The sequence below is a fragment of the Pyricularia oryzae genome, chromosome 2, assembly GCF_000002495.2.
Source record: "Pyricularia oryzae 70-15 chromosome 2, whole genome shotgun sequence".
Lineage (NCBI taxonomy): Eukaryota > Fungi > Ascomycota > Sordariomycetes > Magnaporthales > Pyriculariaceae > Pyricularia > Pyricularia oryzae.
In genome coordinates, this window is record NC_017850.1 from 2862614 (window position 1) to 2878817 (window position 16204).

Genomic DNA, 16204 nt, shown 5'->3' on the forward strand with positions numbered 1-16204 from the left:
CTTCTTCACCCAACTTCTGGTAACATCCTGTAGGTACCGACCGGGACGGAGCAACTTAATTGTATTACTACTTTGTTTTTGCCCATCTTCCCATGGGTGGATTAGTGCCACAACAGGCAGCGACAGCTCTTCCTTTCGTAGCGAGAAGGTAGCATTTTGTATTCTATTCTAGACCTAGATTAAGTGCATGCACCGGTAGTGTATTACTATTATAGGTACATTCCATGGTACTCCAGTGGAGTTAGTCAATATCGGGACTAAACAACCATATCTTGAACTTGATACAGTACAGTTTACCTGATGATACCAAAGCAACCCAGTAGCATCTACCGTAGACTAGAACTAGAACCTGGACTAAGGAGGTACCTATCTAGCTGCACAACGTCCATGCTTGCACCGATTGACAGCTCAAACCGAACACCAAGCCAAATCGTCCGAGGGGCGCGTGTAACTAACTGTTAACAACGGGTAATAGGAACAGCAAAAATTCAGTCGCATTTTTCCCCCTTCACCTATGACCGATCGGATGAATAGAGTCTCCCTTCCCGCTGTCGATCCCATATAGCTTATGACTTCGTCATCGGACCCGTTTCGTAAAGCTTTGTAATCATTACAAGAAGTAAAAAACAATGTCATTGATCTTGGCGTATAGGAGCTTGGAACCCTATCTCAACAAAAAAGACACCTTTTCGGAGCACTGCCACCCTCCACAGCAGGATATATGTAGGGGTATGGGTTGGACGAATTCGTCTTGGCACCCGTTGCGTGTGCGTGGGCGTGCTGTGTTTGCTTTTTGATTGCTGCTGCTATTGCTGCTGCTATTGCTGCTGCAGGTGCGGGCGAGCTGCAGGGTCGAAACCAACTGGTAACCAGGAATCAGTGGGTGTGAGGTAATTCGACTTCTCTTAGTGGCCAATTTTGACCCTAGCTCATGCCCCCGGTAGGTCCCCGACACTGCTAGCGTAGAAAAACATGGGCTTGGGCCCGGGAGTTGGAGCGACTGGGATTGGACCAGTAAGTAGCCCCCAGCTGTGTTTCGAAACGGGCGCGCGGCATACGCCTTGGCAAGCTTTTAAGCTGTGCCGCTACGCGCAGTACCATCAAGCCGTGAAAGTAAGTACGGTAATTATGTACCTACCTACCTAGGTACGAAGTGTGGGGGGGGGGGGGGGGGGGGGGGGGGGGAAGGTAAAAGATGAATGGCTATTGTTGCCCATATTCCTCTTTTGGTTCTTTTTTCTGCAACTTCTTCTGTCCTCGTCCAAGGCCCAAGCAAGGTTTGACAATCATCAGGGGAGATTACAACACAAGGTGTACAGTGACATGCTGGCAAGAGCACAGCTTTTTTTTTTTTCGTTCAGCAAAGCTGTGCCTTATCAAGACAAATTAATTCCAAGACAGGAAAGATGCTCAGAGGTAAAAGCCTGCCAAGCCGAACCACTGTGTTCACGTTAGTACTTGGATCGACAGAAGTTTGGGGACTCGATAAACATGCGTACAACGGACTTGCCAAGAACCTGACCGTCGCCCTATCAAGACAGACCGGGGCAAGATTAAGAGACGGCATTTCTATACGGTATAATCATGAACATTCCATCCCTTGTTTTTTTTATCTCTTTCAAAACCCAGTCCAGAAAAACTCTACCGTGCCGTCAGCCAGCCAAAAGTACGCATCCCAAAAGCGAATCCGTCCGAATCGGCACAACATCAAACCCCAGGAACTGGTAACATTGCATTCCATCTCAACTCTGTCACAGCTCGGACTCAGGGGACACCCCTACGTTGATGCCAAGCTGCAAATCCCCCGGCCCCCAGCACGGCGTAACACCTTTTTTCCTTGGCGGATGTGTGCCCTTTGTCTTTCCCGTCTGATCGAGCCCGCAAAGCACGCGGTAAATGATAACGGGGCTTTGCAACCTTGCCGGCTACCGCTCCCTGCCTACCACTACCAGGTAAGTAGGTACTTACCTTGGGTTACCTTAAGGACTTCGCTAACTAACTCAACCTTCTTCCCCCACACCCACAGCCGGACTGGGGTTCGTCCCGGTTGTCTTTATTTTTCTCGTTCATCTCGGCACGCTGTACCTACATTGTAATTCAAAGTTTGAGGCTTCATGGAATAGAGACCCATAATGGCTGCCAACATTGACACTATTTGATGACCTCTTGCCCCCCGTCCGATCCCCTACATGTGCGCTCGTTTCCTGTTCTAAATACCTACCTAGTCTGACTGCATCCTACTATCCCTACCTACCTACCTGCCTACCTACGAACCTACATACATACGCTCACACGCAGTCAACCCCCCAAATATATCGCCTGCATCTCCCCCGTCTCCGTGCGCACTGCAAAGCCACCCAACAGGACACTCGCTCGCTGTTCTGAATAATCGAATACAACTTTTCCCTGAACTCAACGGCCCAGTCTCCGCTGCACCTGTGCACAGATATTCCGGACGAGAAGCGCACGGTGAACCAAAAGATCCGCCACCAGCAGTAGCACTATAACGTCAGCCCACATACATTTCAATCTGTCAAGACAGGAAAAACAACTGGGAAATACTTTTGTTTAGGGTAAGTGAACAACTGTTAATCTTGTCAAGTTTGTATTTTCCTTGGCCGTCAGACACGAGAGCAAGAGTCAAAGATGAATGAAAGCGACGGAGTGGCGTTGTCAGTTCCTTCCCCCAACTGAATGTCCGACACTTCCCTGATGCTGCTCCTGCCTTCAAAACTTCAAACATCCGCAAAGCATGAGGGATTGCCTTGACTCTTTCTTATTTTATCTCCACGCCTGCCTCCCTTACTCTCTGGCATTATCCGAATTCGTCCCATCATTTCTTTTCCGCCAGTCATAACCGCGCCCTCAAGTGCCCGGCTTTCCTCTCCTCCTTTTAAGGCGTGTTGATCACTTCCTCTCTTTGCCTTGTTGCAACCACTTACACAGTCTCGACAGGACAAAAGAAAACTTGCGCCTCGAACCGAAAATTCCCCTGCAAACACCTACAAAACAAAACCAAGGATACAAAGAGCGACAAGAAAGAAAAAAGATAACAACCATAGAGTACATCGACAATGGTGCAATTCAAAGCATCGGGCGTGGCGTTAGTCGGCCTTGCGTGTAAGTGGCCGGCTTCTCATTCAGAGTAAAACATTCATGTATTCTGACAAGCAAATCCCTCCCAAAAGCTACTCTTGCCTCTGCTGCCATTCAAACTTTCTGTCCTGGCAATGTTAAAGGCGTCTGCTACACAATTGGCGTGCCCACCAGCTCGCAAGCCGCGGGTAGGGGTAACATCTACTTCCAACTAAAGGCACCCGCAAGCTACGACTGGGTCGCTCTCGGAACCGGCTCCACCATGGCCAACTGCAACATCTTCCTCGTCTACAAGGACGGTAGGGGCAACCTGACAGTATCCCCTCGCCGCGGCACACGTTACACTCCACCAACACTGGACCAGTCCTCAACAGCCGCCAGGCTCACTCTCCTGGCTGGCAGCGGCATCTCGGGCGACGTCATGACGGCCAACCTTCGCTGCAGCAACTGTGAGTCGTGGAACAGCGGCAGCATGCCGCTTAATGGAAAGGGCAGCTGGGTTGGTGCCTGGAAGTCTGGCAGCGGTTTCTCGTCTGCCTCGACTGGCGCTGGCATCGACCAACACGACGCCACGACAGGATTTGACCTCGATCTCAGTCAAGCTTCGATCCAGACCGACAGCAACCCTTTCCTGAGCGGCACCGGCGGTACCGGCGGCTTCAGCAATGTCAACGATTCTAACATCGACCCCAACATCCTGCTCGCCCACGGCGTCATCATGGCTGTGCTATTCGTACTCATGTTCCCGATCGCGTCGATGCTGATGCCAATCCTTGGCAGGTGGAAGGCACACGGCGGATTCCAGATGTTCAACTGGGTGTTTATGTGGATTGGTTTTGGACTGGGTATCAAGGCTGCTATGGAAAGGCGCATGGTGAGTCTCATTTCTTATTCTAAGCCTTCATGACCATGTAACTGACATGAACAGCTCCTCACAAACACTCACACTGTCCTCGGCACCGTCGTTTGTTGTCTCCTTTTCATCCAACCCGCGCTTGGCTACGCCCACCACCGCCACTACGTCAAGCACCAACGGCGCGGTGCCATCAGCTACGTGCACATAATCTATGGGCAGATGCTGATGTTGCTGGGTCTGATCAACGGTGGCCTGGGCCTCGAGCTCGCGGGCGTCTCGAACCCTATCATTGTGGCCTACGCAATTGTATCAGCCTTCGTTTTTGTCGTCTACGCCATCGTCAAGGTGTTCCTCATGTACAAGGCCCGCAGGGCCGCGAACAACTCAGCGCCCAAGGAGGTCGCCAGCCCTCCATCGTACGAAGGACAGCAGGCGAGGCCACACCAGGGGAGGACATATGCTTAAGGAAAATTGGGTGCGTGAGAGAGAATCGGAGACATGGGACCCTCGCGGAACCATAGAGTTTACTGGACTGGGGTCATGAATGATAAATGCTCCAGGTAAAGAAGACCAACCACCCACCCGTGTGACTTGGGTATGGAAGTCTACTTGTTTGTACATATGTTGGGCAGTTGGGACTACTTTTGCCCTCTGCTGGTCACGGGCCACTGCTTGCTGGACCACTGTCACTGTCGTTCCCGTCAGTGCCCGTTCCTCTGGTTTATTGTTTAAATTATCTTTTATCAGCATACATTATACCGGATGAAAGCAACACTCTGCTCGTTTTTCAAACTCGATAGTGCCACATGTGACAAGTTTTGAAAGACTGTGAAACAGCAATTACCACGTCTGTACTACAGTACCACTGGTTGACCAAATGTACGTATGGTAATCGTCAACATGTGGCCCAAGTCGATAGCCCGATGAATATAAAACGCCGACTGGACTTTCCTCCCGGAGACGGTGGGTGATCGCCACGTTAAGCCTTGATGGTGACATGGTCTATCCTTGGTTTCTGGTGACAGTAAACTCTTATCCGGACGGCACTTCATGGCACACAACGCGAATTGTTTTGTCCTGCAACCCAGAAAACAAAACTCCGAGCCATGTACTGTGAAGCAGCCTCCAAGAGAGAAGTGCCATATAACCAGGCAGAGAGGAAAGAAATACTGGATATTGCAGTCGGTGGGTCAAACCTTGTAGGGAGGGACATGTACATGCACGAGGGGGGAAGGAACATGATTCCAGATTGATTTTTTTTCTTCTTTCCTTTTCCTTCCTGCATTTCCGACCTAGATACAACCACGTAAACAAGTATATTTGAAAAAAAAAGATATAAAATAAGAAAGCATGAATAATACCCTCTCGGCCTGCTATAACGGATCTAACCCGACCTCCTTCCTCGCCCATTTGCAGACTTCCCTCGTATCTTCGAGGTAACCAATCTCCCGCATGCATATCGTCGTCGTCTCCTCGATAATCTCGACGGCCAGGGACCTGACCCACCACAACATGGCGCCGTACCGGCCCTTGAGGGTGCGGGCGACGCAGACAAAGATGAAGATGGTGACGATGAGCGCGACGGGCTCGCGGCTGCCCAGGCCGACCAGGTACTCGCCGCCGAGTGCGCGCTGCAGCTGCTCGTCGTCGCCGGCAACCAGGCGGCGACCGGTGCGGGTGCTGCCGCCCACCATGACGCGGAAGGGGGCGATCATGCGGCCGAGCTCGAGCTCGGCAAACTTCTCGGCCAGCGTGGCCACAGCCCCGCGGTACGAGGGTATCTCCCAAAACACCTGGTCGTCGCTCAGGCCGGCGCCGTCGTCGCCGACCACGGCGCGCCCTTGGCGCCACGAGGAAACGCGCACCGTGCGCGTGATGCGTTCCGCTCGGTGCAGCATCGCCCGGGTCTCGGGGTCGATGAGCTCCCGCGCCTCCCAGTCCTTGTCCGTAGCGGTGGCGGCGGCGGCGAGCAGGCGCGGCGACGACCCCGCCGGGCTCGACATGTACCATTCCCAGTTGAGCGAGGCCGTGTGGACCGAGCCTGCGAACATGCACAGGTATGAGTGGAAGCGCGAGATGGCCGGCGTCGACTGGATCAGCTCGTCCGGGGGTGGGATGAGCGGGGGCGGGTCGTCCGTGCTGATAATGCCGCCTTTTCCGGCGGTGCCGCCGCCGCCGCCACTGTTACTACTTAAGCTCACATTACTAACACTACTACTGCTGTTGCTACTTATACTATTACTCCTCCTGACCCCGCTGTGCACGGGGAGACTGCTGGCGCCGTACACCGACGGGAGGGCGAGGTGGAAGAAGCCGTTGAGGGTGGCAAAGTGGGTAAAGGTGTCGATGTTCTCGCGCGTGACGGGCACGGGTGCTGTGTTGACTGTGCCGTCGCCGCCGCTGCCGCCGCCGCCGCCTTCATCATTGCCACTATCACCACCACTGGTGTCACCGCTCCCTATGGCGCCGCGGAACTGCTCCGTCGCGGCGGTGCAGTACTCGAGGGCGGCTTGTAAATACCTCCTGCCCTCTACCTCGCGTCCGCGGTCGACGTTTGCGAGGGCGATGTCGAGGGCCGACAGGGCCAGGACGGCACTGAGCATAAAATCGTGCTGGAGCATGGACCGCGGCAGCGACGTGGCGAAGTAGCCCGCGCACTCGGGCAGTATGCACAAGCCGCGGTACGTGTGCGACGACCACCGGTGGAACAGCTCCAGCTCGAGGCGCTGCCGGTCCGGCGATGGAGTCCTGGAGAGGAAGCCGCTGCCGAGAATACTGGCGGTACTAGTGGTGACATCCTCTGCGGCGCTTGAGAATGAGCGCGGCGAGGGTGTCCATGGTCTAGCGTGGATCGGGCTCATCAGCGGATCCATGGGGTCCGGAGCTATCGGGGCTGGGTCGCGCTTCCAGTTGGCAAACATTGAGGCGGCCGTGTTGGTGTCGCTTAAGCTGCCTGAACTGCCTGAACTGCCTGAGCTGCTTGAGCTACCCGAGCTACCGCTGCTGCTACTACTACAGGTGCTGAGCTGGCCCGGCGATGTCGCCGAGACCGGCCGGGATGTACGCCGGCTCGGGTATGTGCAGGCGGAGGCGGCCTTGCGAATGACACAATTGGAGCAGGGCGGGCCTCGCTCGTCGCACTGTCATGGTTTTGTTAGCCGAGCCTCGCTGACTTTTGCCACCGTTTGTTGTTTGTTTTTTTTTTTTCTTTTAAAAAAAAAATTGGCGTAAGGTAGGTAAGAGTTTGTAGTCCGTCTTTTCGACCCTTGATGACGATCCAGAACGACATAAAAAGAAAAAGAAAAGCTTGGCCATGCGCCAAGTCCACGGAAAATCAGTGGGCAGGTAGTAAATGAGGGGGGGCTGGCGGGTTCACGCGTTGGTGCTCACGCAAAGATAAGCCCAGCCCAGCCAGCCCAGCCCAGCCCAGCCTTGCTGGGGGCAATTGACGGGGGCAAAAACCACTATGGGTGCGGAAACGCCCGAGGGTGACACAAACAAATACAAACTAAAAAGACGAAGTGAATATATACATGTATATATAAAAGCGGAAACCAGGTGTATAAGTCACCTTTAATATAAAACACTGACCTTTATATGCCTCTGCTTACATGCGAGACAGCCATTGGATGACTTGGTATGCGCACGTCTTGTGCGCGTACGCATCTTTGGAGGGCGGATAAAAAATGATTATAGTGCTTTTATACTCTTTTGAATTGTCCCTCTTTATCGTTGATTAGCGAGAAAGTAATAAAAAAATTGGAAGAAAAATAAATGGGAATAAAATAGATGATGGACAAAAACGGGAATAAAGAGGAAGCGAAGAAGAATAAAAAAGAAATGTATAAAGTAAGCCCAAACGACAAGGCAAAGGAGGAGGAAGAGGAAAAGAAGAAGAAAAACTGCAATTATGTTTCAAATTCAAGTGTTTTTGAGATTGTGTACCTCTCAATTGAGGAGGTGCAGTGGGAAACCCCCGACGATCCGAAAAGGGAAAGGAAGACAAGGGAACTAAAAGGTAAGAAAAAAAAAATAAACTTTTGAACTCGACCGTTTGGCATGCGAGATCATGTTATCCCACCTCGTCCGATAACTAACAATTTTTATTTTGTTTTTTTGTTTTTTGGAGAGGGAGGGAGGGAAGAGAGGAGACCAAAAAAAGAGGTGCTAACCCCTTGTCGATTTGTAGCAAGTAGAAAGGCGCCGTTTGTGGATCCACCAAGGCTGAAAGTAGTGCCCCTAATGCGCTATCGCCTATTGCCGGCGTTGTCCGCGTTGAGCTTTTTTTTTTTTTTTGGGCAAGGGAAATTCTGGAGTCAAATAAGAAAAAAGGAGGCAGAAAGCGGGGAGAGACAGAGATAGTTTGCGGAGAAGACGTACCAAAATACACCACCAGCCAGCGATCTGAATCGTCAGGCCGGGTTGTTGATACTTCTTCTGTTTTTGCCTCCTCTTTTGTCCTTTCCCTTTTTGTTTACTTTTTTCTCCTTTTCTTATTTTTTTCTCTTTCATCATTCGGGTTGCATTACTTTCTTTTAATAATCATCTCTTTCGCCCCCTGCCTCTCCCAATCTTGGAAAGGCAACACAGACCTCTCGTGGCCCCGTTGCCCCTCATAATGGAGACCTTGTCGGAACCGCATGGAGCCATCGTCCGTTTCGGGATGCCAGCTTGCCCAGTATTCGCCCTATTCGGACTTGCTATCAAGTGATATTCTGCGATATAGACATGGAGCCCCCGAACTCAACGCCAGGTCATGACATGCGCCTGTGGGAACGGCAGAGGCGCGGGGATTATTAATCACTTCTTGGTGTACAACATACTATACTGTTGCAGTAAAAACATGTTGTCATCAACATAAAACAATATGCATATTTTGCCTTTCTTCATCTATCTCTTTTCTTTTTTCTTATCTTTTTACAGTAAGCATAAAAAAAGCCCTAGACAGTCTACTTCTTACCCATTTTGGCCAGGTAAGACTCGTACCCGATACCACGTAGCTCCTCATCCTTGGCCAGAACGGCATCCTCCATTTCTTGCTGGTAACTCTTCATTTGGTCCTGGTATTTAGGAATGAAGGACCCGAGCATGCGGATTGCAAGGAGTGCAGCGTTGGTCGAGTTGTTGATGCCAACCGTGGCCACGGGGACGCCCCTGGGCATCTGCACGATGCTGAGAAGACTGTCCTCTCCGTCCAGGTGAGTCGCCTTGACAGGCACACCAATGACTGGGATGGGGCAGTGGGATGCAAACATGCCAGGCAGATGGGCAGCGCCGCCGGCCTAGGTTGATTTTGTTGCATGTCAGTAAGAGGATCTGTAGTGAAGCCTCGACGCCAAGACTCGGGGGTTACATTTGAAAAGAGCTGCAAGGTATGGCAGGGAGTGGGGTGGAAACAAATGACAGTTACAAGGGGTTTCTCTATGCTTACCGCAGCAATGGCTACCTTGATTCCGCGACCTGCAGCCTCGGCAGCCACGTCTCCCATCAGGTTCGGCGTCCTGTGGGCAGACGTGATCCTGACTTCGTAGGGCACTCCGAACTGCTTCAGGATGTCAAGGCCTGCCTTCATCACTGGCAAATCCGAGTCTGACCCCATGGTCACGAGGACCAGTGCATCTGTCTTGGATGGTGCACTGGAGCTGGACTTGACAACCGATTCTTGTGGCCTCAACTGCGCCGACGCAGCCTTGAGACGCTCTGCCCGCATCGCATCAGCCAGGACGAACAAATGCTCAGACTTCTTCTGTAGCTCCGCGATCCTCAGCTCTGATGTGATGGTGATGTGGCCAATCTTCCTTCCGGGCTTGCTGGCCTTGCCGTAAAGGTGAACATGTACGTCGATGTCGTCTTCGAACGAGCGCGCTGCGGTCTCTACCAGGTCGTTGTGGGACTCGGGCCCGGCGCCACCAAGAATATTTATCATGATGGCGGAAGCCACCCGAGGCTTCAGCTGTTTTGGTATAGGCAGATCCAGAAGGGCGTATAGCTGGGCTTTGTATTGCGAAAAATAAGGCACAGCCTCGATGGTGTAATGGCCCGAGTTATGAGGCCTCGGCGCGACCTCGTTGACCAAGATGGAGCCGTCTTCCAGCAAAAACATCTCGACGGCAAAGACACCTCTCCCGGAGATGGTTGAGATGACTTGACGTGCTGTTTCTCTAGCCTTCTCGCAGATTTCATCCGACACATTCCTGGGCGGCATGAAAGTCTTGGTGCAGATGCTGTCCTCGTGGATGGTCTCAACGGCAGGGTATGCTGCCAGGGACTTCAGGTTTCCTTGGTCGTCCTCTGTCCTGATGACCATGACGGCGAGCTCCTGAACGAATTTGCACCACTTCTCAGCATACAGCGACAGGGAGCCAAGTTCCTTTACCGCATGCTCCAAATCTGCCTCGCTTGAGATTTTAAAGTTCCCCCGACCATCGTAGGAGCCCTTACGTGCCTGTAAAATTTTAGTAAAACACGTTGTCTTGGATGCTGAACTAGCGAACCAGAGTCACATCATTACATGTGGATACATACCTTGAGCATCAGGGGGTAGCCAAATTTACGTCCTGCATCCTTGAGTGATGACAGCATGGCGTCTCCCGACTCAATAGCCACCTGCTCCGCGATCGGCAGCTTGTGTTTCTTGTAGTGCTCCTTCTGGAGGAACTTATCCTGGATAAGGCGGATGGTCTCCCATGAGGGGTGCACCGGGATCTTCTTCATAGACCCTTGCACCTCGACGCCTTTAGTAGCAATCTCCTCCAGGACCTCGGTGTCAACGTGCTCGATCTCCACGGTGAGCACGTCGCACTTCCTGGCGAGCTCGCGGATTTTTTGAGGATCCTTGAAGGAGCCGTCAACATGCGGGCCGTGGAGGGCCTGCTTGGCAGGACTGTTTCCCTCGTCAAGTATGGCGATGGGAAAGCCAAGTGGTCCTGCTGCCTCGCAAAGCATGCGACCCAGCTGGCCTCCTCCGAGGAGGCCTACAACTGTTTCTTGAGACATTGGAAATATGATGGTTTGATTTAGAGCGAGATTATGAGACAGTGCGGGGGATGGATCGACTGAAAGCGACCTGCTTTGATCTATCGAGAATAATAGAAAGAAAAATGACCAAATCAATTTATACTTGCGGGGGAGGGAGAAAATTACCAAGTATGTCCAAGAAAAAAAAGAGTCAAGTTTGTAAGAGGGTTAGGGTCGGTGCGGGGCATGAAGGAAGACTGATATCAGGGAAATCCCAAGACTTGTCTTCCATGGGCAGCTTGGGTCTTTAATTAGATTCGCCCAGTGGATATTATTATCCAAAGGGGTTGGTAGGAAAGTGGGTTGAGCAACATATCAATCCAAAGAGTTGCGCTTCAAAGTGCATATGAGTTGCCTACGTAGGGTACCTTACCTTAGTAAGTAGGTAGGCATATGCAGTGGCTGAGTTTGCATATCATCATATTTGCCCCTCAGTATGAATGAAAGGACTTTGCTGCAAAGCAAACTTGCTCGCTTTAACTGCCAACCTATGCACTATCTAGCACTAGCATGATTCATTTGAATATGAGGAGACAATCTTGCGAGATAAGCTGCAGTAACTTGTGTACAGCTTCGTCCACGCAATCACGGGTTGGAAAAATTTGAAAGCGCGGGGTCAGACTTACAGAAAAAACGGATAGAAAGTTTCTGCTGCCAAAACAGCCAACATCAAACGTGTACAAGATTTGAGCATTTAGACTAAGGTAGCTAACCCAGGTAAGGTAAAAGTATGGCAGAGCACAGTAAGAAAGAAAACAAGTAAAGGATAAAGGCGACCAAAAGAGTAACAAATGTAGTCACAAATCGCGCACGGACCAAAACCTCCAATGATACTCGGTTTTAGCGTCTGTCTCCTTGCGCACGACCAAATCATCCAGCGACACTTCCATAGTACCTCTACCTACCGACCTACTTTACTGCAAACAGAAGTTCAAGACTAATATCGAAATTACACAAATTATTATTCTATCTGGCTGCTCATTCTGCAAGCGCAGATTGACATCCCACGTGCTCGGCCAGGTCCACCACCATGGCTGATCTTATGGATCAGGTTCAGTAGGTTTTTTGACTGCTCTCGGGTTTCATTTCTTCACGACGTCTCGGTTGGACGCTCGTCTGCTCCCAAGTTGATAGACGTCAACTTGTGTTCCTCAACTTTTGGGAAATGCCTTGCTCTTGTATTTAAATGTCACTACGTACCTAGGTATGCAAAGCAAGTTCTGATTGCCATTCAACCCACAAAGCCCTCTCAAAATATTTGACCTGGCAAAAGACCAGGGCAGATTTCTCTATGCGTGCGCGCCCATGGTCAGGTACAGCAAGGCAAGTGTTTTCTTACTGCCATCCATGAGCCCCCAATTTGCATCCAGTTCTAGAACTAGTCGCAATCCTGACACGCCCTGCCGCGGTTTGGCCATCCCAGCTTGCTTTCCGCCAAACTGTACACTCATATGGCACAGATTTATGCTGGACGCCCATGATACTGGCCAAAGAGTTCAACCGAAATGAGTTTGCACGAGATAGCGGTACGTTGCTTAGCCACTTGCCGCCCTAACTTGCAGCAAACTGCCCGTCACAAACACCAGCCAAACTCACTCACCCGCCGCTACCCTCTACAAAGACTTCACATTGGCAACCACACCGCAACCCCAACCGCCAACCATAGTCCAGTTCGGCGCCAACGTGCCCGTTGAGCTGGCCCGCGCCTCCTCCCTCGTCGCCCCTTTTGTAGCGGGCGTGGATCTAAATTGCGGCTGCCCACAATCTTGGGCCTGCGCCGAGACGCTCGGAGCCGCCCTCATGGAACGCCGTGAACTGGTCAGGGACATGGTCGTCGAGACCAGATCCCGTCTAGCCAGTGATGGTTGGGCCGTTGGCCTGGAGCGCGATAAGAACGATCCTAAGGGGAGGAGCGTCAGTGTCAAGATCAGGGTTCACAAGGACCTGCGGTATGCTGCCTTTTCCGGCCCTTGTATTCAACTGCTGGATCACTAGGAAATGAAGCGCTGAGACGGCAACCATAACTCATTAACAAACCAACCAGGAAAACAATGGATTTCATAGACACCGTCATCGGCGACCCCAACGCCCGCAACATCGACTTCCTCACCATCCACCCCCGCACCCGCGCCACCCCGTCACGAGAGCCCATCAACGTCGAATCCCTCTCGATCCTCGTAGAAAGGTACGGAGACGTGCTCCCTATCCTCGTGTCTGGGGATGTCTTCACCCTAGACACGCTGGCCTACTCCTCACCCTTTAGCCCCGCTTCCGCCGGTGCTGCTGGAGCCCCCAACGACACGAGCAGGCCGGCAATACCCAAGCTACGCGGCCTCATGTCGGCCCGGGGCCTGCTGGCCAACCCTTCCCTGTTTGCGGGCACGCAGCGCTGCAGCTGGGACGTGGTCGAGCACTTTCTCAACCGCGCGGCACAAGCCCCGCTGCCCTTCAAGCTGGTGACGCATCACCTGACCGAGATGACGGCGCCCGGGATGGGGCCCGACAAGGCAAGCCTGCTGAACAAGCGGGAGAGGATCGAGATGCTGGAGAAGGAGGACATGTTTGAGCTGATCGACTGGCTTGACGTCAAGATGGCCGAGAAGCGCGGCGGGCAAGGGTTGAGACGGTGGAACGAGGGGGAATTTTGCTGAAAAAAAAAGATAAAAAAGATAAGCTGAGCAGGAAGTTGCCATGTCATCGTTCATTGGAGAGGGTAAAAGAATGATGATAGAAAGAGAATTAATCCATCTGGCGATTCAAGTCCGCCGTTCCTAACAAAACCTAACTACCTGATATAGAACCCTCCGACGCCATATGCAGCGCCCCGCGAACGCCTTCCATGGGTATTGATCCAAGGAGAAGTGACAATGGAAAACCCAAAGAAAAAAAAAACGAAAAAGGGCAAATATGCTTCACTTTGCAGTCTTCCCTTTCCCTGATCAGTCAAGTTATGACATGATTCCTTCGCAATTGCGTTATCATAAACAAGCCCTCCGCAGATATGCTCATGTGCAGCCTCATTGTTGCTTGCTTCGCAGACGGTCGGAATGAAATTCGTCGAGAAAATAACACTTGAGGGCAGCACAGAGACTCAAACGTCTGTCTGTGCGTATATGTATGCAGATGTTATATGGGCAATGAAAAAAAGAAAAAGAAAAGAGAGCTGATACTCGATCCTTGTCAAGGAATAATGTGTCCCTTAGCATTGAATATCCTGTTGCATTTAATGTATCGCTTTACTCGGGAACTTCGCCCTCGTCCTCGTCCTCGTCACTCAAACGAGCTCTCTTTCTGTCCCTATCGGCGTCCGATGCCCCGCCAGACCTCTTGGTGCCCGACGGCGAGGCCACATCGTTGATGTTTGGTGAGACCAGACCCTCGTCCTGGGCGTCGAGATCGTTGGCGGCCGCCTTCAGCGCAGCGTCCGAGTCTCCCTTAACATCAGATCGCAAAGGTGCGCCACCGTTCGGCTCCCGCCTCAGCTCCTCCTTTCCTGCGCTGTTGCTGCCGGAGCTGTCACGATCAGGTTTACCGTTGAGCCTAACGCCAGGGCTCTGCGTTCCGTCCTGGTCCGTCTCCATAGGAGTGCCATTGTAGCTTGAGGCGTCCGTCTGCTGGCTGAGGATGGTGTCGCCTCTCCTGCGGGTGCTTTCAAGTGAAAATTCTGGCGAACCTGGCAGCCTATCCGTCTTCTTGCCAAGCGGGTTCTCCGTGTAGAAGTCGACTATGACGTTGATGGCTTGAACTATACGGCTCTCGTCGGCCTTGATGAGGACCCACCACGGCTCGCCGTTGATATCCTCAACCTTCTCACCTGTCGTAGCGCTGGCAAATAGGATCGCGCTGGCGGCGATATCCTTGGCCGACATGAGCAGAGGCAACGTGCTGAAGCAAGAGTCGTTAAGGTATGCCCAGGCCGCGTCCCTCAGACGCTTGTTGTGTTGCAGACCAAGCTCCTTGAGATTTTCGAACAGAGGCTGGTATGGAACTTTGACCATAAGATCGAACGTCAAGATCTCTAGCATTATTTCTTCGTGCATTAGGATGCTGTCCCTCCAGCGCCAGTACTCCTTGCTCTGTTCATCGATGATGAGGTTTGCGTTCTTTTGGGCGACGCGTGCCACAGAAATGATGAGGTCCTTGGTCTTGCGGCAATCTTCTTGTGTCTTGTTCGCCAAGAATAAAGAGGTTGCAGCGATATTCTGGAAAGGCTGGCGTTAGATACAACATGAAACAAGTACAATTGGAAAACCAGGGTCTGACTGACATAATGATGAACGCCACCCTTTTCCTCCACCAAGCTGACCCTCATGAAGAATCGGTGGAAGAACACAGCGGCGACCCATAATGTTATTTGAGGCAGTTCGAGCAGCACGCCAGCCTGGTAGATGAAGCTGACACCTTTGGCCCTGCGCATCCGTTCGTCGGCTGGACGTAGCCCGTCGGCTATGCTGGGAGTGCTGCGGATTTCATCCGGCGTGAAAAACCATTGGCTGTTCTTTCGCGGCTTGGGTGCGGGAGTTGCGGGAGGGCGCAATGGCGACGCTGCGAGAGGGCCGCGCCTGGCCATGCCCGGCCGTGGCGGCGAGTTTCGGGACGAATGAACGGGTGGTGATGGCGCCGCTGGCGGGACAAGAGCCGCGCCGTGTCGTCGCGTTGGAGATCGTGACTGTCGGTCGCTTGGTGGTGGCGGCTTGGGTGGAAGCGACGGGGGTTGGTAGCTTTCTCTACCAGCCGGTCTGTAACGGTCGATACTAGCCATTTTGATTAAGAGTGTTGCAAGCCAGTCAGTCAGTTATCGGCCAGGGTGTCGTTGGTCGAGTCTCGACTTCGCTTAAGCATCAAATGCCCGGACTTGGCAGACTGGATGATGTTGGTTCAAAGGAGTTGTTCGGCATGGAAAATGCTGGATTCGCCGGATCTAGCCTCGGGTTGGATTGACAATAATGCAACTACTGAGTCTTTTCTGTCCTGAGGGATGAGGAAAGACAATGTTGAGAGGAGAAAGTTGTGCGGCTTGTTGATTCTGCAATCAATAATTGGTGACCAAGTTTATTTCTTTGGAACTCGTCTCCCCTTCCATGTCGCGCGGGTGACGCTTGCCGTTATCAGCTCGCTATCTCCCAGCCAAAGCCAGCTTCAAGAAGCAGGGTAATTGAATGCAAACAGGTGGCGGGGTTGGGTTGCCACCTGCAGCCGGCCCGTCAAATCCAACTTGCCGTACCTAGAACAGTT

General features: G+C 52.2%; 6 protein-coding genes across 6 annotated transcripts; 3 read left to right on the top strand and 3 right to left on the bottom strand.

The window, feature by feature from the left end:
* Positions 1-972: 972 nt before the first annotated feature.
* MGG_15656 (uncharacterized protein) lies at positions 973-2216 on the top strand (the record flags this gene model as incomplete). Its single annotated transcript, XM_003714117.1, has 3 exons — positions 973-1113; positions 1635-1952; positions 2027-2216. 3 exons carry the CDS (start codon positions 973-975, stop codon positions 2147-2149), a joined length of 582 nt encoding a protein of 193 aa, XP_003714165.1. The 3' UTR covers positions 2150-2216.
* Positions 2217-2523: 307 nt separating this feature from the next.
* Positions 2524-4568, top strand: MGG_01255 (uncharacterized protein). Its single transcript, XM_003714118.1, has 4 exons — positions 2524-2573; positions 2956-3120; positions 3189-3970; positions 4025-4568. The coding sequence occupies exons 2-4, from the start codon at positions 3075-3077 to the stop codon at positions 4415-4417; spliced, it is 1221 nt and encodes a 406-aa protein (XP_003714166.1). The 5' UTR covers positions 2524-2573; positions 2956-3074; the 3' UTR covers positions 4418-4568.
* A 757-nt stretch (positions 4569-5325) lies between these two features.
* On the bottom strand, positions 5326-6873 carry MGG_11247 (uncharacterized protein; the record flags this gene model as incomplete). The annotated part of the gene is made up of 2 exons (XM_003714119.1): positions 5326-6133; positions 6239-6873. The coding sequence occupies 2 exons, from the start codon at positions 6871-6873 to the stop codon at positions 5326-5328; spliced, it is 1443 nt and encodes a 480-aa protein (XP_003714167.1).
* A 1923-nt stretch (positions 6874-8796) lies between these two features.
* MGG_01256 (phosphoribosylaminoimidazole carboxylase) lies at positions 8797-11130 on the bottom strand. Its single transcript, XM_003714120.1, has 3 exons — positions 10478-11130; positions 9384-10397; positions 8797-9234 (listed from the first exon to the last, which is right to left on the bottom strand). The coding sequence occupies exons 1-3, from the start codon at positions 10946-10948 to the stop codon at positions 8902-8904; spliced, it is 1818 nt and encodes a 605-aa protein (XP_003714168.1). The 5' UTR covers positions 10949-11130; the 3' UTR covers positions 8797-8901.
* Positions 11131-11850: 720 nt separating this feature from the next.
* MGG_01257 (tRNA-dihydrouridine synthase 4) lies at positions 11851-13848 on the top strand. Its single transcript, XM_003714121.1, has 5 exons — positions 11851-12025; positions 12214-12292; positions 12393-12495; positions 12591-12918; positions 13014-13848. Exons 1-5 carry the CDS (start codon positions 12000-12002, stop codon positions 13618-13620), a joined length of 1143 nt encoding a protein of 380 aa, XP_003714169.1. The 5' UTR covers positions 11851-11999; the 3' UTR covers positions 13621-13848.
* Positions 12811-16085, bottom strand: MGG_01258 (cyclin-K). The gene is made up of 2 exons (XM_003714122.1): positions 15237-16085; positions 12811-15171 (listed from the first exon to the last, which is right to left on the bottom strand). Exons 1-2 carry the CDS (start codon positions 15729-15731, stop codon positions 14206-14208), a joined length of 1461 nt encoding a protein of 486 aa, XP_003714170.1. The 5' UTR covers positions 15732-16085; the 3' UTR covers positions 12811-14205.
* Between the last annotated feature and the right edge of the window lie 119 nt (positions 16086-16204).

Coding starts and splice junctions, on each gene's coding strand:
- MGG_01255 (XM_003714118.1), top strand. CDS start 3,075: ATGGTGCAATTCAAAGCATCGGGCGTGGCGTTAGTCGGCCTTGCGT. Junction 3,121..3,188: donor GGCGTTAGTCGGCCTTGCGT/GTAAGTGGCCGG, acceptor CCCTCCCAAAAG/CTACTCTTGCCTCTGCTGCC. Junction 3,971..4,024: donor CTGCTATGGAAAGGCGCATG/GTGAGTCTCATT, acceptor TGACATGAACAG/CTCCTCACAAACACTCACAC.
- MGG_01256 (XM_003714120.1), bottom strand. CDS start 10,948: ATGTCTCAAGAAACAGTTGTAGGCCTCCTCGGAGGAGGCCAGCTGGGT. Junction 10,398..10,477: donor GCTACCCCCTGATGCTCAAG/GTATGTATCCAC, acceptor AAAATTTTACAG/GCACGTAAGGGCTCCTACGA. Junction 9,235..9,383: donor TCAAGGTAGCCATTGCTGCG/GTAAGCATAGAG, acceptor AAATCAACCTAG/GCCGGCGGCGCTGCCCATCT.
- MGG_01257 (XM_003714121.1), top strand. CDS start 12,000: ATGGCTGATCTTATGGATCAGGTTCA. Junction 12,496..12,590: donor TGAGTTTGCACGAGATAGCG/GTACGTTGCTTA, acceptor CCCTCTACAAAG/ACTTCACATTGGCAACCACA. Junction 12,919..13,013: donor AGGGTTCACAAGGACCTGCG/GTATGCTGCCTT, acceptor CAAACCAACCAG/GAAAACAATGGATTTCATAG.
- MGG_01258 (XM_003714122.1), bottom strand. CDS start 15,731: ATGGCTAGTATCGACCGTTACAGACCGGCTGGTAGAGAAAGCTACCAA. Junction 15,172..15,236: donor AGGGTGGCGTTCATCATTAT/GTCAGTCAGACC, acceptor CAGCCTTTCCAG/AATATCGCTGCAACCTCTTT.